The sequence below is a fragment of the Haliotis rufescens genome, unplaced genomic scaffold (genome assembly GCF_023055435.1).
Source record: "Haliotis rufescens isolate VD_foot unplaced genomic scaffold, xgHalRufe1.0.p SCAF_103, whole genome shotgun sequence".
Lineage (NCBI taxonomy): Eukaryota > Metazoa > Mollusca > Gastropoda > Lepetellida > Haliotidae > Haliotis > Haliotis rufescens.
The window spans coordinates 82,171-108,073 of NW_025963784.1; the positions used below are offsets into that span (position 1 = coordinate 82,171).

Genomic DNA, 25,903 nt, shown 5'->3' on the forward strand with positions numbered 1-25,903 from the left:
TTCCGCCAGAATAGATATAAATGATGTCTCACTGAGACATGAGTGCATAACGAAGAACTTCCTTTGAACTAATTGTCTAGTGGAACGTTCTACTGTTTGATTGATGTCGATGTGCATGGGAAGAAGTTCCGTCACCTCGCATCTACTCCCGATATATCCCGCGAAGACTGAGGGATCATGTATAGTTAAAATTCTGTTCATTATTATAAAAGGAATATCTGCTAAAACCTAATCTTCATCAGCTGAAGTGGAATATGCAGAATGGTTATAGTATACAACAATGTACGATTATCCCAGATAAACTCAATATTTTATGGTCAATATATCGTACCCACGTTACACAGGCGAAGTAAGCATCAGAACAATTGTCAGATATCAAGTAATTGGTGATTGAATAAATTATACATTTGAACTATGGGACAGAAATGTTACCCGTAAGTGTATCTGGTTTGAACGTACAATGACTGATTGAAGGTGTCGCGTTTTCGGACCAATGAAGTGAAATTTTCCATTTACAATGAAAATATATTTACCTTCTCGTGTACCATGACACAGGCTTACTTGAATGGCTTGACGAACGACTACGTCGGGTTCGATTCTCAACATGACAATAACGTTTAAGTTTATGCACTTGTGGTATGTGGATATAATAAATTAAACTGACTTACATTACGAGCAAAACATGTTAAAAACCTTGGTATCACGACTGCATAAAAAACAGTGGTTACATTTATTATTCTGTTTCGTGTGAGAATTATACATCACCTGTGGTATGGGGTACTCTGTTAAAAGTTAAATTGTTACTAAATAGTAAAGCGGATGGTACGTTTCAAGACTTTCGGATTTTCGGACTACCGTCAAAAGGCTTATTGCAAGGAAATGAATGGCGTTACGAATAAGTTCTGATTACTGTTTGCAAACACTTGAATAAGTTTTTTTATCACTGTGAGGTGGAAGTATTATAAGCCTCCGGCTCGTGGTATTTAACATAGGGCGGGACGCATAAAACAACATGAACCCCTCGTGGTACTGCTAAAACGAATTTATCTAACTGACATGTTTTAATTTGCACTTGTTAAAGAATTGAAGCAAATTCAAAATTGATAGAAAACAGATGTTCGATTGAGCTGAGGATAGCTTGTGCTATGTCACGCGACTATCACTGACTCGGAAAAAGCGTGCGGCTTTTTGCTTCGAAGCGGGGTTGAAGGGATTCATTCTCCCGCTCAATGATCACGTGATGCCTGTCTTCTTCGTGGCGGGGTATAAGCGATTATTCTCCCGCTGAGACATTTATGTTCCACACAGGCAGAATGCATAGTATTTTATCAAGATCACGTGAACCAATCATATATCAACATTTTGAAATGGAGATATGATGGAACAGAACAGAGAATAATTAGAAATATCTGCCAAACGTAACGCAGATTTTTCGAATCTGACTTTATCATAAGTATGTGTTATTTGATGCAGTGTCAACTTAACTTGGAGGAAAACTATAGCGCAGATCATTCACGTTTACCACTTTGGCAGAACCTCCGATCATGGGTATGTTTCTAACAAACCAACAATCATAATCAGCACAAATCTGGGATTCGAACTCACAATCATAGGATTTCGTCACGCTGATTATGTACAGCTATCTGCAACGCATCAGACTACTAAGACACCACCTTGAGTCGTGGAAACGAAGTGTTGGATATGTGACAAATCATTGTTGTTCGCATTACCGAGTTCATCACGGTAGTGTATGTTCCTTCCGATTCAAGTTAACTGAAATATGATAAAACACAAGACTGCGATCTTTCATTATTCTTTGTATATTTCTGAGCGATATTTCACAGATCAAATGGAATCCAAAGCATTCCGAATTTAGTATTTCATATTATTACACAGGCAAGACAGGGAGCGGAAAAATCCCCCGATAGGTGTGGTAACTATATATATTTGCTATACATGAAGGCAAATCACATAGCCACTTTTACCTCGACACATCCGATCGCTGTACAGGAGGGGTGATATCGATATCAAAATATCATGATTCCACCATTTATTGTATGTTTATTATTACTGAGATTACAGGGACTGCAGGATGTTGAGAATGTCCTCCCATTCAATCGTGCATCTCTCTTTACATGTCCAGAGTGCTTTGACCAGGACCAGATAGGTGGCCGAACTGCCATTCCACTGCTTCCATATCGTGAGCATAAATCAAGATCTGCATATACATTGAACATTGGTGTGCAACTCTGCCCTGTTGAATAGAGCCTAGGCTATAGAGGAAAATACATTGTCTGTCTGTCTGTTCCAGTTGTTTGTATCTGCAACCCAACAATTAATTGAGGAGTTGATGGCTTCCGCATACCTAACAGTCATCATAAGTTGGGAGAGCGTTTTCGTATCTCACATGACTCCGGTGCAGGTGAGGATTTGGCTGACAGCCGTTCCTTGATGAAACTAATACGTAACACCTGATCACGAACTGCACATGCCCCTTTGACAACCACGGTACAGTGTTTGAACCGATCTAGGTCCGAACATCCGACAAACGTCAACCATGCAAGACTATAAATATATGTCACTACACGGATTGACATACCGGCGTATATACATTGTAGCAGTGACTGGCAAAAGGTTCGTTGGAGTTATGATGTCACACTCAAGTGGTTTTCGTACACTATGACACCGATTGATGTTAAAATTAAAGGTAGGGTGCCGTTCCACAATATATAATTGTCAATGCACGAGAATAAATAATTTTATGTATGAATGTACCACTGAAAATCAATGATGACACCAGGTGTTTACTTTTCGTATTTGAAAGTCAGATTGAAACAAATTTCAATATCGAACGGAGCTGAAACAATGTTGATACAATGATTTTCAAGTAAGCAAACTCAGATCAACCAAATTTCAACATTAGAACAATGACAATGCTGGGATACTTCAGTGGAGGTAGACATTATTATAAAGTATGAATATCTGTGTTAGTTTGGGTACAGGTGATTATGAAAATTGTAAAAACACATCCTCGGTGACGTGTAGTTCATTTTGTCAGGGGGCGGTCGGGTAGCCTAGTGGTTAAAGCGTTCGCTCGTCACGCCGAAGACCCGGGTTCGATTCCTGACATGGGTACAATATGTGAAGCCATGTGCTGGTGTCCCCCGCCGTGATATTGCTGGAATATTGCTAAAAGCGGCGTAAAACCATACTCACTCACTCATTCTCTCAGTGAGCATAGGTTGAACCAGGCAATAAAGGTTTCTTACTCAGTAACAATTCTCTAGTCATGTCGCTAGACAACAACATTGTAATTTGTAATATTTTGTTATATTTTGATCAAGACTTGATTTGAAACCACAATAAAGTATGTATATTAGGTGGATTCACCTGATCACGAAGACTGACGCTTTTTTGGATTGTTACTCGGACATGTACAATGCTCATCTTGAAATATGGTCACACAGTGTACTGCAGAAATAATGCAGGGTAATAACAAATATCATCATTTAACGTCGTTTGGTAAAACGCGGCCGGGGCTCGAACCACCTATTTTCCTGGGCAGACTCGCTTTATTTTTCCCCGCAAGCCACACACAGAACAACAAACCAATAACAGAAAGTCCCCTGCGGTACAAGGAGAGACGTTTATGACGCCCTGAGGCGTTATAACAATACCAACACTGATACGTAGACAAATACAGGGTATATAAGAATATTCATGCTTGGATGTAGTTCAGCATATAACCTTTTGTCATCTACAGGTTCAAGTGAACAACCGATTATTTATCACGCCTGTGTGACTCATGTGACTATTAATAACTTGACAAAATGGCGCCTAATCCGAAACCACCCGAGCCTTACCGGACAGGGAGAACATCAGCCCTTAAAGTGGAGGAAATTGTTAACATTCTGAGGAGTCGGGATGAGAGCAAGACCATCCAGACTGCCCCCGCCACACCCCATGGAGGGGAGGTGTACCTCTATAAGATAACCTCGGGAATGAGAGAAGGTGAGGCAGTTGTGTTCAGGCTTAATATTACCATGAGTCAGGGATTAATACATATGAACAATGTTAATATTTCATGGAAAGCTGATATTATTTTTTACACAATTTGAATTCATTGGGGTTGTTAAGTACACATGACCAATGTCCTCAAAGCCACATTCATATACATGTACGTTATTAGTAATAGTCTGCTTGACGTCGGGGTCACCCTGCCCTGGTATCAGCTTCCTTGTACAGCCCTGTGATAACCGGTTTTATGTTTGCTAATATTGTTGACAAGTGATAGTCGTGCAAATAAGTGACTACGTGAATTAAGTTTATTTGTCTGTATCATCATCAAAACGACTTCTTTTACTTATGTTCTATCTTTGTTTTTCTATTTACTCTTTCCATCCCCTCTACAACAATTGTGTACTTAAATAATGAACATTGTTTGATGTCAACTAGTAGAAAATCCATTGTTGGATTAATCAATATTGGCTAAACAAGAATCAAGCATCGTGTTGCATCTCAGAGAAGGAAAAAAGGACATGGTATTTATCATCACAACCTCTAATACAACATATTTATGCATGACCTTACAGCTGATTTGGCATTAAGGTGGGTTGATTTTAGAGTTATGTTACACTATTGACTGTTCACAGTTTTATTAATTAACATCTACATCACAGGTGACACACTAACACACAAAGAATTTTGAGGGATAGTTCATCTTCAGGATTACAACATTGTTTGCAATGTTATGATATTAATTTCTATTTGCAGATATCTGGAAGGATGACAAATATCACTTCAGAAGTGATGGAACTCGGAAGCAGCCTGGCTTAAGTCCAGTCATAGTGAAGCAGTACCACAAGGCTTACACCGAGGACAAGGCGACAACAAGGGCCTTTGTCAGAGAAGCATCGTATCTGTACAACCAGCCTCTGAAACACGTCCTAGTGCAATATATCGGGGACCACACACAAGCACAGCCTGCTCCCCAACGCAAGAAGCGTGGTCAACAGACAGTTAATACCTCAGGTGACAGTAAATGTAGGAAAGTAGAATCAACTGGTAGAGCTGTGCAGTCGGGGGTCACGGAGAACACTAACTCCAACCTGGACCCTGAAGTTCATTCATCACCGACAGAATTGGAAAATAACGGTAAATCAAACACTATTCTAGGTGTAACATTGAATGAAGCAAAGGTGTCAGAGACCGAAACAAAGAATGATCATGACACAAATCAGAAACGCTGCAGGTCAGGAGATCATAGAAGTGATGATGACATTGAATATTTGGGTACAACGTCAGGCTCCCCTGTCAAGAAACCTCGTTTGCAGCCTCAGGTTGACAATGACAACACAGTTGCAACCTGTGTCACTAACACACCCTACGTTTATCTGTACACATTTCTAGAAGAAGTAGAAAGGAATCGTGATGTGATAAAGGTCGTGCAACATGTCCTAGCATTATCTAGGTTCTGGAACAAGGACTGTACCAACAAAGGCAATCCGTGCTTGTCACTCATTGAAGAGGTCGACAAGAACTGGAATCTAGATGCAATTAAAGCAAGGAACTGGGTTAAATGTGCTGTTAATACTGACGGTCTGAGCTGGAACCAAGACGGTTCAGTTTACATAAAGCTCATCGCAGCAGTACTTGTTGGAGCATGTCATACCAGAACTGAAGTTTACGACTTTGTGAAAACACTGAAGGATCCTCCTTCACACCTGCAGCATGTACAAGAGGACGTCCCCCTGTCACGTGACTGTACATACACAGTTGGCTGCTACACCATCAGAGGAGATGTTCTGTCTCGCCTGGAAACCAACGAGTGGCTGACAGATGAAGTAAGTAGTCCACCTGCAATATTTACACAATCACACAAACTACATGCCTAGTTAACCATCCAAGAAAATCATTTCATAGAGCATGGGAGGCTTTCGATTTCATCAAATGATGTTAGTATTAGATATAAACTGGAGGCGTGAGGGTGGTGAGTTGTTCAGTCACCTAATACTCATTGATAGTGCCTTGAGGTAGGCGTGGTGTCATGGTGCGTTGGATTAAATTATGAAGAAAGTAATGCACATCTTTGACGTTAACCACTTTGTTGATTCCCATGGTGAATCTGCATAGCGAAATGCGGCGCCTTGGACCACTGAGACCCCATCTTAAGATTAATACAGCAACTTTTGGCGGTTTCTTCTTGTTACACCAGTATTAGTTAACTATCAATTCATATAATGGTGCTAATTATCAACTCATTGCCATGCATCTCGATTCTGCAATGATGGCACTACTCACCTGCAATGGGCATTGTACACAAAATCTAGTACATCACCAGTCAAATTGTCAGTCATTGCTAACAGCCGATATATTCTCTTCATGATGAATATGTGATGTGCAGCGGATCCTGCTTTGATTTGAAATTACAAGCGTTCCTTTTGAAGCAAACGCATTTGGCGATTAAACAGTATAATAAACATTCTAATAAATGAACTCTTTCCTGTCCAGATCATGGACATATACCTGCACCTCCTGGAGAGAGAGTGGTGTTCCCGTGTCAGCTTCCACTGTCTGGTGCTGCCTACAGAGACAATCCTACTGTGGGAGGCAGGACAGTACACAGACAGAATAAGGGGGAAAGATGTGAGTGACGTGAGATTTTTATATTTCTTATAATTCTTTCATTCTGAGTGTACCATTGCATGTCCACCCTACCAAGAACAAGGGCAAGACTCGAAAGATACTTTGTAATAATTGTATGTTTTTTGTGATAACATATGATTCGTCTATGCCATGATTGCGTATTCGGCATGCTAGAAGTTGTCACTTGCAATTGTGCGCACGAAGCGACCATATGCTGCAATGGGTTTCAATTGAGTCAAAGCCAGTAACCCCATTGATCATAATGCTATTCGTTTTCAATATGCAGTTACAAAAGCAGATATTGCACATGAACATATTCGTCTTGCTACATATTATTTTACGAAGTGAAAATCTGGTTGTCAGAGAGGGGTCTTTAGAAGTTCTAAGTTCCAAGATCATACCAATTCACTAATATCTCTGTTACTGCATCATATCCATCTTATGTGAAGCACGTGTTTCTTGATATATTGATCGTACACCGGAAAGGCATTTGTTGTGAACTTTCAGGAAAATTTGACAAACTACACGTGGATCTTAATGCCAGTGAACATGCCACGTAATCAACATTGGGTGCTACTGGTGGCTAATGTCAAGGATGGAACAGTGGGCGTGGTTAATTCTAAACCCTCCTTAGATGTGGAGGACAAGGTTGTACAACACTGGAGGTAGGTGGACAGAACAGTGGGCGTGGTCAATTCTAAACCCGCCTTATATGTAGAACACTCATTTGTACAACACTAGAGGTAGATAAAAAAAAAAGAAGAGGACGTGTGGCTGCACATTATAAATGTTAAAAATAGCTATCCAATTTGAAATGTTGAAATGTTGATTTCTCAAAAACAAACATGAATGTAAATAAGATCCATCGAAAAATGTTCGATACACCCACATTTGTAGCTTTTACTTTTGGGTAGAAGATATAGAACAACTTGTTCACAGGGTTACCCAGTTCCCCAAATGGGTACACTGTGTGAATGATTTAAACGCCATAAATACAGTTATGTCACTCATTCATTTAAACCATAACATCTGTATTTGCTAACATAAAACCTAATTATGGACAAAGCAGGAGAGAACATCAGAAATGCCAGGACCGGATATTTTAGGCACTGCTGTATTTACCTTCTGTTCTACCTTTACTTTAGCACCAGTCCACATGAGTTGAAGACTTTATTGCCATCGAGTAATATACATGTATTCCTCAGGCTCTTTGTAAACCACTTGAAATCTACGTCTAAGGAAAGGAGCAAGTCATGGATGAAGAAACAGTACCCGGGGATAGAACAGTCAGATGGACACAGCTGTGGGATATTCGTTCTGATGGTAGGTTGGTTTGAAGCTATGTTTTTGATATGAAAGGCAACATGTGTCTCAAAAACCACGTATGAACGATACCTTTTCATTTCTAACCTTCATATTCTCAGGCTGCTGATGCAATTTTGTCGGAGAAGTCTCCAGGCATCATGAGGAACTGTCACGTTGAGAAATACAGGCTGTATGTACTTCAGAGGATACTACAGTATGCCAAGGACAAGGGAGATATGCATGGTGGACGAAATCACATGATGGCAGTTGATCGACAGGGTAATGTCACAAACGAAATTCAAACTGTAACGCTGGAGACAAGAGATGTACTGGAAAATAGCTGTACAATGACAACAGAACAAGGAGGTCCAACTATTCATGAAGAGGATGGACATGAAACACATGAAGGAACCGACTGTGCTATCGCCAGTGATGAAAGTATGCATTCTGGAGATCATTACTATGTTACGTAATTGTAAGGCGTTACGCAAGGTATTATATTTTAGATCTACATGTGCAATGTTGTACACTGCTTTCTTACAAACGTTATTTGTTTTCACAGATACAGAGGACTATCCATGTTTGGATCAGCACCTGTTGCATAAGCAGAAGATGGCATGCTTGTTAGTGGTTGCTTTGGCGGAGAATAACCTGGAGGAGAGGATGCTATGGGCAGGGTCTGACACAGGGACTCGCGTGGAAAGAGAAACCTACAAAAAATATATTGTTTGGGCACTCAAGGTTTTTGACATCAATGAAGAAGAATACACTGAAAATATGATGAAACCTATTTTATCCCAATTGGCGGGATGCTGTCTCCATCATGAATCAGGGTCATATAGAATAAGAAATCATGAAGTAGCAATAAAGCTAAGAGAAATACTGCTCAGTGATGTGGGACAGTTGGTTGAAAGGATGGATCTCGAGTTCATATTTCGTTATGTGACATTTAGAGGTGATCCAACCGAAGAGGAACAACTAGATGTGCCTTTTAAAATCGAATTGAAACATGATGATCTGCATATTGTAGCAAGGCGGTTTGTTGCAGCTGTACATGACAGAAAGTTTGCCTTTGTGTGCATGCATTCACTATTCCAGGTAGAGACATTTGTTAATATGGTTTGGGAGAATCTCTTGCATAATCTGAACAAGGACAGATCTGAACTGTTGAAAGTATTGTCAAAAAATGACATTATATATGGATATTCCTTTCTGTTTTGGGCGAGCGTCACAGGCAACTCGAATTTGCTGAAGAAAGCATTGAACAGTGTTCAGTTTAAGGTAAAGAACAGACAGGAAGCCTTGTTTGGAAGTTGCTTTGGGAGTAGTTTGGCCAACTTCGATTACTTGTGTTCCAAAAATAACTGGAAGTTGGATATGTTGTGTATGACGCTACCCGAGCTCCCAAGACCTCTTATCATCAAACTGCAGTTGGCAGTTGTAGATGATCTGAGAGTAAAGTTTGGTAAATGTTCACTTTTGGACATTGCCTGTATGGGTGGGTTGTCTACAGTGGCTTCCAGACTGTCACATTTGATGAAGACGAGCCAGAACAAGAACAGTTCAAGAAAGAATACTTATGTACATTATGCAGCCATGTGTCAAAAGGGCAAAGATATCATGGATATAGTTATAAAGAAGGGACAACGTAGCATCAATATCATAGGTCCTGAAGGATCAACACCTTTTCATTACTCATGTGCAGTTGGAAATGTTAGCAATGTAAGCTACCTGTTACAGGAAGTACTGGACATTGGTAAGCCAAACAAGAAGGGTGAAACTGGACTTCATTTGGCATGTATATATGGGAATGCAGAAGTTGTTAAAATGTTATTACAGAACAAGGGAATAAGTCATGTGACAGACAATTATGGCAGCACACCTCTACATGATGCAGCCTGGCAAGGACATAGGGAGGTTGTGGAGGTGTTATTACAGAACAAGGCAAATGTGGATGAGAAAGATAAGAAAGGCCGCACACCTCTACATCGTGCAGCCTCCCAGGGACATAGGGAGGTTGTGGAGGTGTTATTACAGAACAAGGCAAATATGAATGAGAAACGAATTGATGGCAGCACACCTCTACATGATGCAGCCAACAAGGGACACAGGGAGGTTGTGGAGGTGTTATTACAGAACAAGGCAAATGTGAATGAGAAACGTAATGATGGCAACACACCTCTACATCTTGCAGCCGTCCAGGACCATTGGGAGGTTGTGGAGGTGTTATTCCAGAACAAGGCAAATGTGAATGAGAAACGGAATGATGGCAGCACACCTCTACATGATGCAGCCTACCAGGGACATAGGAAGGTTGTGGAGGTGTTATTAAAGAAGAAGGCAAATGTGGATGAGAAAGATAAGGAAGGCCGCACACCTCTACATGATGCAGCCTACCAGGGACATAGGAAGATTGTGGAGGTGTTATTACAGAACAAGGCAAATGTGAATGAGAAACGGAATGATGGCAGCACACCTCTACATGATGCAGCTTACCAGGGACATAGGAAGGTTGTGGAGGTGTTATTACAGAACAAGGCAAATGTGGATGAGAAAGATAAGGAAGGCCGCACACCTCTACATGATGCAGCCGACCATGGACATAGGAAGGTTGTTGAGGTGTTATTACAGAACAAGGCAAATGTGAATGAGAAACGGAATGATGGCCGCACACCTCTACATGATGCAGCTTACCATGGACATAGGAAGGTTGTGGAGGTGTTATTACAGAACAAGGAAAATGTGGATGAGAAAGATAAGAAAGGCCGCACACCTCTACATGATGCAGCCTCCCAGGGACATAGGAAGGTTGTGGAGGTGTTATTACAGAACAAGGCAAATGTGAATGAGAAACGGAATGATGGCAGCACACCTCTACATGATGCAGCCTACCATGGACATAGGAAGGTTGTGGAGGTGTTATTACAGAACCAGGCAAATGTGGATGAGAAACGTAGTGATGGCAACACACCTCTACATCATGCAGCCTACCATGGACAAAGGGAGGTTGTGGAGGTGTTATTACAGAACAAGGCAAATGTGGATGAGAAAGATAAGAAAGGCCGCACACCTCTACATCGTGCAGCCTCCCAGGGACATAGGGAGTTTGTGGAGGTGTTATTACAGAACAAGACAAATGTGCATGAGCAACGTCAAGATGACAGCACACCTCTACATGATGCAGCCTACCAGGGACACAGGGAGGTTGTGGAGGTGTTATTACAGAACAAGGCAAATGTGAATGAGAAACGTAATGATGGCAACACACCTCTACATGATGCAGCCTACCAGGGACATAGGAAGGTTCTGGAGGTGTTATTACAGAACAAGGCAAATGTGAATGAGAAACGGAATGATGGCAACACACCTCTACATGATGCAGCCTACCAGGGACATAGGAAGGTTGTGGAGGTGTTATTACAGAACAAGGCAAATGTGGATGAGAAAGATAAGGAAGGCAGCACACCTCTACATGATGCAGCCGACCAGGGACATAGGAAGGTTGTGGAGGTGTTATTACAGAACAAGGCAAATGTGAATGAGAAACGGAATGATGGCAGCACACCTCTACATGATGCAGCCTACCATGGACATAGGAAGGTTGTTGAGGTGTTATTACAGAACAAGGCAAATTTGAATGAGAAACGTAATGATATCAACACACCTCTACATCTTGCAGCCTGGCAGGGACATTGGGAGGTTGTGGAGGTGTTATTAAAGAACAAGGCAAATGTGGATGAGAAAGATAAGAAAGGCCGCACACCTCTACATCGTGCAGCCTACCAGGGACATAGGGAGGTTGTGGAGGTGATATTACAGAACAAGGCAAATGTGAATGAGAAACGTAATGATGGCAGCTCACCTCTAAATGATGCAGCCTACCAGGGACATAGGGAGGTTGTGGAGGTGTTATTACAGAACAAGGCAAATGTGGATGAGAAAGATAAGAAAGGCCACACACCTCTACATCGTGCAGCCTCCCAGGGACATAGGGAGGTTGTGGAGGTGTTATTACAGAACAAGGCAAATGTGAATGAGAAACGTAATGATGGCAACACACCTCTGCATGTTGCAGCCTGGCAGGGACATAGGGAGGTTGTGGAGGTGTTATTACAGAACAAGGCAAATGTGGATGAAAAACGTAATTATGGCAGCACACCTCTACATATTGCAGCCTACCAGGGACATAGGGAGGTTGTGGAGGTGTTATTACAGAACAAGGCAAATGTGGATGAAAAACGTGATGATGGCCCTACACCTCTACATGAGGCAGCTTACCAGGGACATAGGGAGGTTGTGGAGATGATATTACAGAACAAGTCAAATGTGAATGAGAAACATCAAGACGGCAGCACACCTCTACATCTTGCAGCCTGGCATGGACATTCGGAGGTTGTGGAGGTGTTATTACAGAACAAGGCAAATGTGGATGAGAAAGATAAGGAAGGCCGCACACCTCTACATGATGCAGCCTGGCAGGGACACAGGGAGATTGTGGAGGTGTTATTACAGAACAAGGAAAATGTGGATGAGAAAGATAAGGAAGGCTGCACACCTCTACATCGTGCAGCCTCCCAGGGACATAGAGAGGTTGTGGAGGTGTTATTACAGAACAAGGCAAATATGAATGAGAAACGGAATGATGGCAGCACACCTCTACTTGATGCAGCCTGGCAGGGACATAGGGAGGTTGTGGAGGTGTTATTACAGAACAAGGCAAATGTGAATGAGAAACGAAATGATGGCAACACACCTCTACATCTTGCAGCCGTCCAGGAACATTGGGAGGTTGTGGAGGTGTTATTACAGAACAAGGCAAATGTGAATGAGAAACGGAATGATGGCAGCACACCTCTACATAATGCAGCCTACCAGGGACAAAGGAAGGTTGTGGAGGTGTTATTAAAGAACAAGGCAAATGTGGATGAGAAAGATAAGGAAGGCCGCACACCTCTACATGATGCAGCCGACCAGGGACATAGGAAGGTTGTGGAGGTGTTATTACAGAACAAGGCAAATGTGAATGAGAAACGGAATGATGGCAGCACACCTCTACATGATGCAGCTCACCAGGGACATAGGAAGGTTGTGGAGGTGTTATTACAGAACAAGGCAAATTTGGATGAGAAAGATAAGAAAGGCCGTACACCTCTACATGATGCAGCCTCCCAGGGACATAGGAAGGTTTTGGAGGTGTTATTACAGAACAAGGCAAATGTGAATGAGAAACGTAATGATGGCAGCACACCTCTACATGATGCAGCCTCCCAGGGACATAGCAAGGTTGTGGAGGTGTTATTACAGAACCAGGCAAATGTGGATGAGAAACGTAATGATGGGAACACACCTCTACATCTTGCAGCCTGGCAGGGACATAGGGAGGTTGTGGAGGTGTTATTACAGAACAAGACAAATGTGCATGAGCAACGTCAAGATGACAGCACACCTCTACATGAGGCAGCCTACCAGGGACACAGGGAGGTTGTGGAGGTGATATTACAGAACAAGTCGAATGTGAATGAGAAACATCAAGAAGGCAGCACACCTCTACATCTTGCAGCCTGGCATGGACATTGGGAGGTTGTGGAGGTGTTATTACAGAACAAGGCAAATGTGGATGAGAAAGATAAGGAAGGCCGCACACCTCTACATGATGCAGCCTGGCAGGGACACAGGGAGGTTGTGGAGGTGTTATTACAGAACAAGGAAAATGTGGATGAGAAAGATAAGGAAGGCAGCACACCTCTACATCGTGGAGCCTCCCAGGGACATAGAGAGGTTGTGGAGGTGTTATTACAGAACAAGGCAAATATGAATGAGAAACGGAATGATGGCAGCACACCTCTACATGATGCAGCCAACAAGGGACACAGGGAGGTTGTGGAGGTGTTATTACAGAACAAGGCAAATGTGAATGAGAAACGTAATGATGGCAACACACCTCTACATCTTGCAGCCGTCCAGGACCATTGGGAGGTTGTGGAGGTCTTATTACAGAACGAGGCAAATGTGAATGAGAAACGGAATGATGGCAGCACACCTCTACATAATGCAGCCTACCAGGGAGAAAGGAAGGTTGTGGAGGTGTTATTAAAGAACAAGGCAAATGTGGATGAGAAAGATAAGGAAGGCAGCACACCTCTACATGATGCAGCCAACCAGGGAGATAGGAAGGTTGTGGAGGTGTTATTACAGAACAAGGCAAATGTGGATGAGAAACGGAATGATGGCAGCACACCTCTACATGATGCAGCTTACCAGGGACATAGGAAGGTTGTGGAGGTGTTATTACAGAACAAGGCAAATGTGGATGAGAAAGATAAGGAAGGCCGCACACCTCTACATGATGCAGCCGACCAGGGACATTGGAAGGTTGTGGAGGTGTTATTACAGAACAAGGCAAATGTGGATGAGAAAGATAAGGAAGGCCGCACACCTCTACATGATGCAGCCGACCAGGGACATTGGAAGGTTGTGGAGGTGTTATTACAGAACCAGGCAAATGTGGATGAGAAACGTAATGATGGCAACACACCTCTACATCATGCAGCCTACCGTGGACAAACGGAGGTTGTGGAGGTGTTATTACAGAACAAGGCAAATGTGCATCGGCAACGTCAAGATGACAGCACACCTCTACATGATGCAGCCTACCAGGGACACAGGGAGGTTGTGGAGGTGTTATTACAGAACAAGGCAAATGTGAATGAGAAACGTAATGATGGCAGCACACCTCTACATGATGCAGCCTACCAGGGACATAGGAAGGTTGTGGAGGTGTTATTACAGAACAAGGCAAATGTGAATGAGAAACGGAATGATGGCAACACACCTCTACATGATGCAGCCTACCAGGGACATAGGAAGGTTGTGGAGGTGTTATTACAGAACAAGGAAAATGTGGATGAGAAAGATATGGAAGGCCGTACACCTCTACATGATGCAGCCGACCAGGGACATAGGAAGGTTGTGGAGATGTTATTACAGAACAAGGCAAATGTGAATGAGAAACGGAATGATGGCAGCACACCTCTACATGATGCAGCCTACCATGGACATAGGAAGGTTGTGGAGGTGTTATTACAGAACAAGGCAAATGTGAATGAGAAACGTAATGATAGCAACACACATCTACATCTTGCAGCCTGGCAGGGACATAGGGAGGTTGTGGAGGTGTTATTACAGAACAATGCAAATGTGGATGAGAAAGATAAGAAAGGCCGCACACCTCTACATCGTGCAGCCTCCCAGGGACATAGGGAGGTTGTGAAGGTGTTATTACAGAACAAGGCAAATGTGAATGAGAAACGGAATGATGGCAGCACACCTCTACATGATGCAGCCTACCAGGGACATAGGGAGGTTGTGGAGGTGTTATTACAGAACAAGGCAAATGTGGATGAGAAAGATAAGAAAGGCCGCACACCTCTACATCTTGCAGCCTCCCAGGGACATAGGGAGGTTGTGGAGGTGTTATTACAGAACAAGGCAAATGTGGATGAGAAACGGAATGATGGCAGCACACCTCTACATGATGCAGCCTACCAGGGACATAGGGAGGTTGTGGAGGTGTTATTACAGAACAAGGCAAATGTGAATGAGAAACGTTATAATGGCAGCACACCTCTACATGATGCAGCCTCGCAGGGACATAGGGAGGTTGTGGAGGTGTTATTACAGAACAAGGCAAATGTGGATGAAAAACGTAATGATGGCAGCACACCTCTACATCTTGCAGCCTACCAGGGACATAGGGAGGTTGTGGAGGTGTTATTACAGGACAAGGCAAATATGGATGAAAAACGTGATGATGGCAACACACCTCTACATGAGGCAGCCTACCAGGGACGTAGGGAGGTTGTGGAGGTGATATTACAGAACAAGTCAAATGTGAATGAGAAACATCAAGACGGCAGCACACCTCTACATCTTGCAGCCTGGCATGGACATTGGGAGGTTGTGGAGGTGTTATTACAGAACAAGGCAATTGTGGATGGGAAAGATAAGGAAGGCCGCACACCTCTACATGATGCAGCCTGGCAGGGACATAGGAAGGTTGTGGAGGTGTTATTACAGAACAAGGCAAATATGGATGAGAAAGATAAGGAAGGTTGCACACCTCTACATGATGCAGCCTGGCAGGGACACAGGGAGGTTGTGGAGGTGTTATTACAGAACAAGGCAAATGTGGATGTGAATGATAAGGAAGGCAGCACACCTCTACATGATGCAGCCTGGCAGGGACATAGGAAGGTTGTGGAGGTGTTATTACAGAACAAGGCAAATGTGGATGAGAAAGATAAGGAAGGCAGCACACCTCTACATGATGCAGCCTGGCAGGGACACAGGGAGGTTGTGGAGGTGTTATTACAGAACAAGGCAAATGTGGATGAGAAAGATAAGAAAGGCTGCACACCTCTACATGATGCAGCCTGGCAGGGATACATGGAGGTTGTGGAGGTGTTATTACAGAACAACGCAAATGTTTAAGAGAAAGACGATAAAGAAGAAACTGCTTTACAAAAAGCAGAGGCACAACATCACGATGATATTGCAAGGATTATAACTGAGGCAACAAATATACATGACCTGACAACCAATCATGGTACAATTATAGATAGGTAAGAGCAATGTGGAAATGATGCTTGAGTTGACAGCCCAAACACATATATTGTATACGCTGTTTTGCATAACAGTTTTGAAACCTCACGAAACCATATGATACCTCGAAGAGGACTGTACCATCAGACAATAAATCAAAATATCTATTTCAGCTAAATAAAGAATATAGACAGAGCATTTCTACAAGACCCCAAAACAACATACTAAAAGTCCCAAATCAATCAATCAAATATGTCATGAGAGAACAACAGTGTATTGATATTCCATGTCTGACCATGTCTTGGAGGTCATCTTGGAATTTTGGGCCAGTCAGTTAGTGTGACAAGTTTTATGCATATAAGTCCCAGCACACTGTTTCAGAGATAAAAGCTTCAACAGTCTAAACTCATATTTAGGAAATGTGTCGGCCATCTTGAAATTGCCGGCCATCTTGATGTTTTGTAGATTTGTCAATAGTCGAAAACGATCAATACGTGTGAATATCTTTTTAGAAACGTAATATGACTATTTTGCAACACAACACATGCTGTTTTTCATCAAAACATTGAACCTCATCTGAAATAAGGAAAATACTATTGAGAGATGGTTTCCATATTGAATTATGTAAATTAGACATATTTCCCAAACTGGGATTGCTTGGGACTTTAAGTATGTTGTTTTGGGGACCTTGTAGAGATGCATTTTGGTGAAATGAACTCTATTGCTATTTGTTCCAAGTGAAACCTTATTTTCCATGGGCTACATATGTCAGTGGGGACTTTGCAAAAACATTGAAATTATGTTAACCAATATTTTAACTGGATTAGGCTTCACTGTCTATAATAATGAATGATTCGTTGGTTTACGTTTATGAGTATGTGGGGCTTCCATTTAGTTGGAGTCTTTTTCATTAGATACGAATTCGAAAGCGCTGGAGGCTTTTACATCTTGATTTTGTATTATATGTCACAATAGCATCACTATTTTGATTAAGTCCTATTTTCTCTGAAATGTTGTGTCAAGTGCATGTGGTATTGTTTCAGGGTGACAACCGATGGCCAGTTTCTTATAAAATCATCGTCAGTTCCATACGGAAGCTATAACAATGGCGGTTGGCTTACATCCAACCCACCAACATCAACTTGTCCCGTGAAGCACACATCAGGAGAATTGCCAGGGGTTTATGTTCCGAGTCAACTGGGACAAGCAGTTTCCACAGACAGACAAAGTGTTATGGAAGAGATCGCCTTGCAGTCATCCCAACCATATCATATAGACGGAAATCTTAACAACCTCCATACAGATCCTGCACACATGGAGATACGTTCACCAAATCAAAGATCAGAAACCATATATGGAAACTCAAGTCATGTTCCCACTTGTTATTATGGTGTCCAGTGATACAGTATACATATACAGTTTTACAACCTCCATTAGGGGTCAGTCGTCTGAATTTGGGATGCAGAAAATAACGAGTTATTTGTCATTTGTGTCGATGTAGCATTGATGTTTCGGTAAGCATATCAATTCCATAGCTAATGGACCATAGCTAACTTCATGTCGAAAAAAGTCCTTTACGTTGCGTAGAGGATTACATAATAGATTCTTTCAAATGTTCCTAACTGGACATATGCACCTTTCAGTGTGTACCAAACTTTCCTGGGGCATTGTGTTAAGTTGAATTGAGTGAGTGTGCGAGTTGGATTTAACGCTGCTTTTAACAGTTTTCCAGTTATATCACGGCGTGACAGTTAAATATGGGAGGAAAGCCCGAAGTTATGCAGGTCTCAGACGTTTACCACTTCGGTGAAACCCAAGAGCACGGATATGGTGCTGACAAACCTAGATACATAATCTGGGCGAACCTGGATTCGAACCAACAATCATAGGTCTCTGGCGTGCCCAAGGGACGCAACTCTGCACAGCGAATCGCGGCACCTTAGACGACTGGGCCACTCGTGCCCCTGTGTTATGTTGAAAGTAGTGGGAGTGATTTGTGTCGATGTAGTTTTGGCGTTTCTGTATGGATCTCAATTCCATAGAAAAACCATTGTACTTTACAAATTCTAGGAACATGGCTAACTTCATGCCGACAAAATCATTTATGTTTAGAAAATTACATAACAGTTTCTTACAGTTTCCAACTGGACATATGCAGATTTCAGTGTGTTCCGAACTTTCTTAAAGCAAAGTGTTTTGTTGTAATTAGTGGGAGTGAGTTCAGATTGACGTACACAATGAATGTTTGCAGCTACATGTCACTGTGTAAAATATGTACTTGCAGGAACACGTTGGTGTCTTTCTATCATAGTCGGTATTGTCACTTTGATTTGTTTCTGCACCCTTTCCAGTGTCAGAGTTGTGAAGTCTCACACCCAATACGAAGCCATGTAACCTGTTGTACATGCAATATAGACTTTAAAGTATGTTCACGGTGACCACATATTCAGGAATATAATGATTGTTTTATTTCAAAGCAATTTATCCTATTAATTTCCATGATAGCATTTTCATGTTTGCCAAGACAAGATCAAATAGAATTCTTTGAGCTGTGTCCCTTGAACAAATACAGACTATATAGCCATTGGGAAAACCAACCTGTATTACATTCTTCCATGATATCAAACATATTCTTATGTGACATATTATGTGATAGATCACTGAACGAATTCCCGTAAGATATCGTTTTTATTACAAACATTGTATCTGAAAACGTATCTAAGGAGCGAACTATTCTACTAACATTCATGGTGTAATTAATATACTTTTATCATCAGATAACTCTTGTTAGTGCTGCATTAGTTAAATGGCCTGTTATGTATTGCCCATAGTTGACCCATTGTATAACCCCTTTGTGACTGTAGACCTACAATTATGTTTTTCAATAGAAGTTGTTTTTTGTTCATTTGTATTTTGTGCTGATTTACTGATTTGGCAATATAGTTTGAACCGTTTTCTATTATTGTTACCTGAATGCTCGAAATGGGTGTTTTGAGTTCAATTTACGGTCCCCAAAGTTAAAAGGTAGAACTAATCAAGATCCAGGTCGAATTCAAATATTTCGGAGAAGTCGAACTATTTCTTTGGTCCCCAGAAGTTCGAGGCAATTGGGTCCGATAGTTCCTTTATGTGTATATATCTGAATATGCATACAGGTAGAAAAAGGTGCTTATCCAAACGCAGTGAAGTCACACAGACTGAGCCATACCAGTGCAGCGTGTATCATAATCAGAACCAATCACAAACTATATTTACTAGACTTATCTAAATAAAAAATTCCCTGTGAAAAAGACAAATAAGTGTCTTTGTTTATTATAAGCAAATAAAGAAAATACGCAAAACCAAACCAAAACAAACTAACAATTGAAGGAAGTTATCCAGGTTACATGGCATAAATAAGCAGCATGTTTTGCAAGCACATTACATGTGTGATGATGAAGCCTGCTAGAATTGTCATCATACACCATTGCATTTGTAAATACCTTGCTCTGAAATAAAGTGGGCTAGACCGCCTCCATTGTCTTATGGATCGAGTATCAGAAAGATTTATTTCGTATGTGTGGCCATGAGGCCAATAGCACAATGACATTTTGTTGTAAAACAATCCGTCGTGAAGCAACACTTGTATACTGATTAGATTGTAGCTAAATATGGTGTACACAGTTTTATTTATATTCAATGTATTATCCTTCTTTCAAATATCTTATAAACACAAACTGCAAGTCTGAGAAGAATATGGCTATTTTTGCTGTTCATTAACTGTACAAATTTTCTTTGTGATGGATACGTGTAATAATAGTCAGGCAGGTATTTGATTCTTATATCCTCAAATACTGGACATATCAATAAAACATGGTATTCATTTTCTTGGTTATATTTGCAGAAAGGACACATCGATGTTAAAACCTCATTATCTTTGGAGTGTCTGTATACTTGTATATTGAGGGTATGTATACCACACCTGAACTTCGTTAAGCATCTGCGTAAAGGGAGAGAGTATCTGCCCAGTAACGTTTAATTGTGGTGCTCTTGTTACCCCGGCTGGCGCTCAGCATTAAGGGGATAAGACTGGTCCATTTGTGGTCAGTATACTGTGTCAGAGGTGAGTATTCATGTTAAAACTTCGGCATGGTGTATCAGTGGCTTGTTCTGTAAAAACGACATGAGCAGACACACATACATGTACACATACGCGTGCATGCACGTCACTTCATATAAGAGCAGTATTCTTGAACGCAACGTTAAACCTCAAACCTCATTTTGCCTTGCCTCACCTCTACAGAGAATGAAACAATTAAGGGAAAAAAATAAATAAAATGCCTGCTTATTTATGCTCGGCAAACGTATACTGAATATTGTTTGTGAAGTCAGGTCTGAAGATTTTCGGGGTACGAGTGGCCCAGTCGTCTAAGGCGCCGCCGTTTTCTGTGCAGAGTTGCGTCCCTTGGGCACGCCAGAAACCTGTGATTGTGGGTTCGAATCCCGGTGCGCCCAGATTATGTTTCTAGGTTTGTCAAAACCATACCCATGCTCGTGGGTTTCACCGAAGTGGTAAACGTCTGAGACTTGCATCACTTCGGGCTTTCCTGTCACATTAAGCTGACACGCCGTGATATAACTGGAATACTGTTAAAAGCAGCGTTGAACCCAACTCACTCACTCACACACTCTGGAGATTTAATTAGAAAGGAAATTAGATTCAGCCCCACTCACACCCGACATTGACGAAACATGGTGATTGTCCCTTGCCGATCTCAAATTATCAAGATTTCATTTCAATTACATGTTATCGCAAGCTGTACTACCAACGCCGTTACAAACATTATCCTGTCTTGTATCCAGTCAACAAAGTCAATTGTAGACAATGTCAGGGATAGATAGGGTTGAATAATGCATACCACGTTTACGGTAGCTGGTCAAAGGGAGGCAACTCTGTTTTCAGATATTATGTTAGCATTTGAAAAGTACGGAAGTTATCCTGACGAGACCTGGATACTGTGGGTAAAATGCTAACAGGCGTATTGTCAATAGAGGCATCACCTGTAGCTGTTCGTACTGGGCTTAAATGACTTTGTTTTCTGAATGTGGCAAATGTACGTAATAATGACGAAAGGTATAATGAAATGAAGTGCACTGATTTTTAAAAGGCTTTAAATGTTCTGTTTTGTGTTGAACTCATTTTCCAGAATGGAAATAGTATTTTCCTGTTTTAAATCATACCATGGAGCAAATTTGTTCTTCATCTCATGTGCATGAAATTTTGATCTTTTGATCACCACAACCATTGTACCTGTAACCTATTGTTCAGGTTGTGAGAAAGGGAGAGAAAACGTATACGCTTACTTATGCTATTTCTAGTGATATAAACAGAGGGACGGTTTGAATATTTTAAACGATGTACGATATGAAGGTTGTATAGCACTGTGATTACGAATTACGAATATGTTCTGATTACTGACTTGAATAATCAGTTTTTTATTCAATTTAATTTAGAAAGTATGTGAATTTCTGAGTAATTAATCATTGCTATCACTGTGAGGTGGAGGTATTTGAATTCGTCAGAGATGTTTGCATGGATAAGAGCGCCAAAACCCTTTGCATAATCACAAGAAATCTCTGTTGTAAGCAGACTCCATTTTACGATTTATTCTTTATTAAAAGCATCACTATCAACTGTCAGTATTTCCGGGAGATATTTCCCATGTAAGCTCGAATACGTAGCATTCTAAATTTAATAAATATACAACGCCAGAGAATAACCAGTCTTGATTATCTACCGAAACACATTCCATTGGGCGTAAAAGGCAAAATAGCGGGGAAAACTATAGGAATCGATTACTGATAATCACTGATGACACCACGTCTTCCGAAAGTGTACGCATGTCCTGCCCAACCGGTAGCAGCCGCGAGTGGTACAATCTGACTCCACGTGTTCTTGGGGTAAACTTGCAAATGCAGAAAACACAAAGAAACAGTGGTTTGATAAATATATTTCTTTCCCAAACATGATGACTGATGATATGCTCCCTGTTTACTGATTGCTGTATAGTAGACCTGAGATTACAATATTTCGGAACAAGGTAAAAAGGTATGGTCGAATTGATAAAAACACAGTTTGTTTTCATATTTATGTAATATTTCTTCTACCAAGGTGCAATTACACTGGCAAGGAGGACCGCCACTGCAGGATGTTGAGAATGTCCTCCCATTCGATCGTGCAACTCTCTTTACATGTCCATAGTGCTTTGACCAGGACCAGATAGGTGGCCGAACTGCCATTAAACTGCTTCCATTTAGTGAGCATAATCAAGATCTGCATATACATTGAACATGGGTGTGCAACTCTGCCCTGTTGGACAGCCACAATGCTGAGCCCAAGTTCAATCCCGACATGCTCAAATCCCATCCCGATATGTCTCGCAACAAGTCCGAGATCTCGTGGAGTTAAAGGAGTCTTCAGTCTCTCATTCACACAGCGTGTTGAACCTACACAGAAATCTGTATTACTTGATGTAACACCAATTCTACCACAAAGGCTCACATAAACAGGTTTCTTTCTGTTTTATGTGATTGACATGTGGTATCGAATTAACCTTTATTTATCTCCAATGCTCATCGATATTCCAAATAAGCAATACAAATTGACGGAAAAAGAAGTTGCACAAATCGTCCCATATACATATATGTCATCATAATAACGATCAAAATATGTTGAAAGTTATGCTGAACACATATGGCATATATTGCCAAATTTCTGAAATGAAATCATCAAATCATGATAAAGAATGTCGAACAAAATTATCAGTTTAATATGGGCAGTTATAATTAACGCACCTCTGCTTATGATCTGTTGGATGTAATACTCGATCAGCTCTTTGCTTGAAAGGTGCATTCTCTAGAACGAAAAACACACACTATCAATTGTGTGTTATATGATATGAACGAGTATTAGTATTTCCTGAAAGGCTTTGAACTCAAATACAGTATTGTTCGTCAGGTGGGATCAAACTTCCACATTATAACACTTGGTAACGTACCACCACTGAATATGGAATGATAAACAGAGACAATGTCTGCAGGAACAGTAGTGAGTATATAAAGACTTTGAACAGTATTTTCGTTACCTTATATCCACTATTTAGCATACAGAATGCCACTTGTTTAGTGTTAAACGATGTGTACATATATTACTACCATTAGTGTACGTTAATGAACATGTCTAAAAGGGAGTTATTAAGACGTACCTGATACTGAAGTCTGGAGAAGCACGAGGCAATATTCCCCATGCTGCCTATATATACTCGTATGACACTGATGTACACTACTCTGTCTGTTGAACTGATCTGACTGTATCAAGAGCTCTAAGTTACATGTGAGCACTGCGGGAAGCCCCTACACAAGAGGGGACACTACTTCTCACTCTCTCTCGCGATTGCTTCAACCAAAGATTTAGGAATTTCGGATTTTCGGATTTTTGGATATCCAAACTGATATAAAGGCGGAGTGGTGTGTAGTGGAGTAAGAGATTATAATAAACCTACATGGGGGTCATACCTCTTGCACTTTAAGTTTGTTGTTACATACTATGACCAACCATAATGAGGAAATAATATTACAGCAGTGTCGATAACTGACGCGTGGTCACAAAAGCAACATGCGTATGCCGCTTACACAGGGTTACGATGGTTTCTGAAGTAGGAGTGTTGTCGCCAATACAATCTATTACTGTAGTGTATAGATGAGAGAGCAGTCACAACTTCACCGAGATGCCTCTCTCCACTACGTCCAGCTGTTCAGTCAAAAACCAAGCCATCCCGTTCAAGGTGCCATGACTTATATGTTAGTCTTGCATGGTAGACCATAGACATGGGAATATTGTCACAAAAATGGTCTATTAAAAAGGATAATAGGTCTCAATCAAAATAAGTATCTAGAAATCATGACAATACGTGTGATAATGCAAGACAAAACTAAATAAATGTTGAATGCAAAAGCTGTGGTACATTGTTGATGCTGGGGGACCTGGTCAACGTGTAGGATATATGTCGGCGTTGTTTTGGCCTTGATATGGAATACCATCTAATATATATATAAATTAGGCTTTGTTTGTAAACTGCAATCAGCAGCCTTAAACTAAAAGAACAAGACCATAGAATGGAACAGAACTTGATGTTGAACGTGTCGGCAATACGAAAATGTCCATGATTGGACTATAATAATGCTTGGATATCTTCTCCAGCTGTAGTCAAGTCGTCTTTATGGACAGACAGACAGACAAACTATTCAAAACGAACACTACAAGGTCTACGCATCATGAATAAAGTTGACAATAATTTCACATACATTCTAATCGTTGACTTTCTTTGTGACGATCAACAACATCAGATCAGATTGTGGATGACAGAAGAACCTAATTAGTTATCACTTGCCCATTGAGGGGCGGTAGGGTAGTCTAGTGGTTACAGTGTTCGCTCATCACGCCTAAGATCCGGGTTCGAATCCACACATGGGTACAATGTGTGAAGCCCATTTCTGGTGTCTCCGGCCGTGATATTGCTGAAATATTGCTTAAAGCGGCGTAAAACATTACACCCTCACTCACTCACTCTTCCCCGTGAACACATGAGGCAGAGGACGGACGGACGGACAATAAGCAGTTGCTCAACTTTAATGTCTGTCTGGGATGATAATTGTAATATTGTGGTCTCCAGCTGGAGCTGCACTACAGCGTTTCTATTGCTGTTGATATGTAGAATATCCGTGAAACAACTGAATCTGTATGTTAAGCTAGGGCTGAACTACAGAAGACACAACATCTTCAGTTAATCAGGCATGCTTACAGAATCTTCTATAATTAGTGTAAAACGTAGCATTCATGAGATGTAATCTTCGATTCGCTGATGTTATTATTCAGTCGATCAGGAAAGATAAATTTCGTTGCACAGACCAAAACTAAGCACCCACCCATCGTCAACTACATAGAATTATAATTCTACTTCATTTGTTACATGTAGGTTATAGTAATTTTCGCATATCATATCACACACGAACTGAAGAAACGACATATATATTTATGAAATCCGGAAATCCTGTTTCTATATATGACATTTGTTCCTTTCTCAATACCAGCTTGTCATCAGTTGGTGTGTGGCATTGTAAAGGAATGACATTTGGAAACACACGTATACTTGACCTCATGGAAAGAAATCATTGTACCGCTCTTTGCCGGTCACTGGTGGTTAATATGAAAGGATGGGTTATCTTTCGTGCCAATTCTCGGGAAAGAAGAAAAGACTCAAACACATTCCTTGGTGTGTTGAACTCAAAAGTTGTAGACTTTTAAACTTTTATA

The 25,903-nt window shown here is 41.2% G+C and overlaps 1 protein-coding gene and 1 long non-coding RNA gene across 2 annotated transcripts; both read left to right on the top strand.

Moving 5' to 3' along the window:
• Positions 1–3,807: 3,807 nt before the first annotated feature.
• On the top strand, positions 3,808–12,852 carry LOC125377892 (the record flags this gene model as incomplete). The annotated part of the gene is made up of 9 exons (XM_048391970.1): positions 3,808–4,011; positions 4,774–5,843; positions 6,511–6,645; positions 7,153–7,310; positions 7,851–7,968; positions 8,070–8,388; positions 8,513–9,966; positions 10,582–10,670; positions 11,409–12,852. Coding segments are annotated over exons 1-9 (4,968 nt in total), but the record flags the coding sequence as incomplete, so codon positions are not given.
• A 3,450-nt stretch (positions 12,853–16,302) lies between these two features.
• Positions 16,303–18,085, top strand: LOC125377884. Its single transcript, XR_007219855.1, has 2 exons — positions 16,303–16,571; positions 17,595–18,085. It is a non-coding gene; the product is annotated as an uncharacterized LOC125377884 (long non-coding RNA).
• The last annotated feature ends 7,818 nt before the right edge of the window (positions 18,086–25,903 follow it).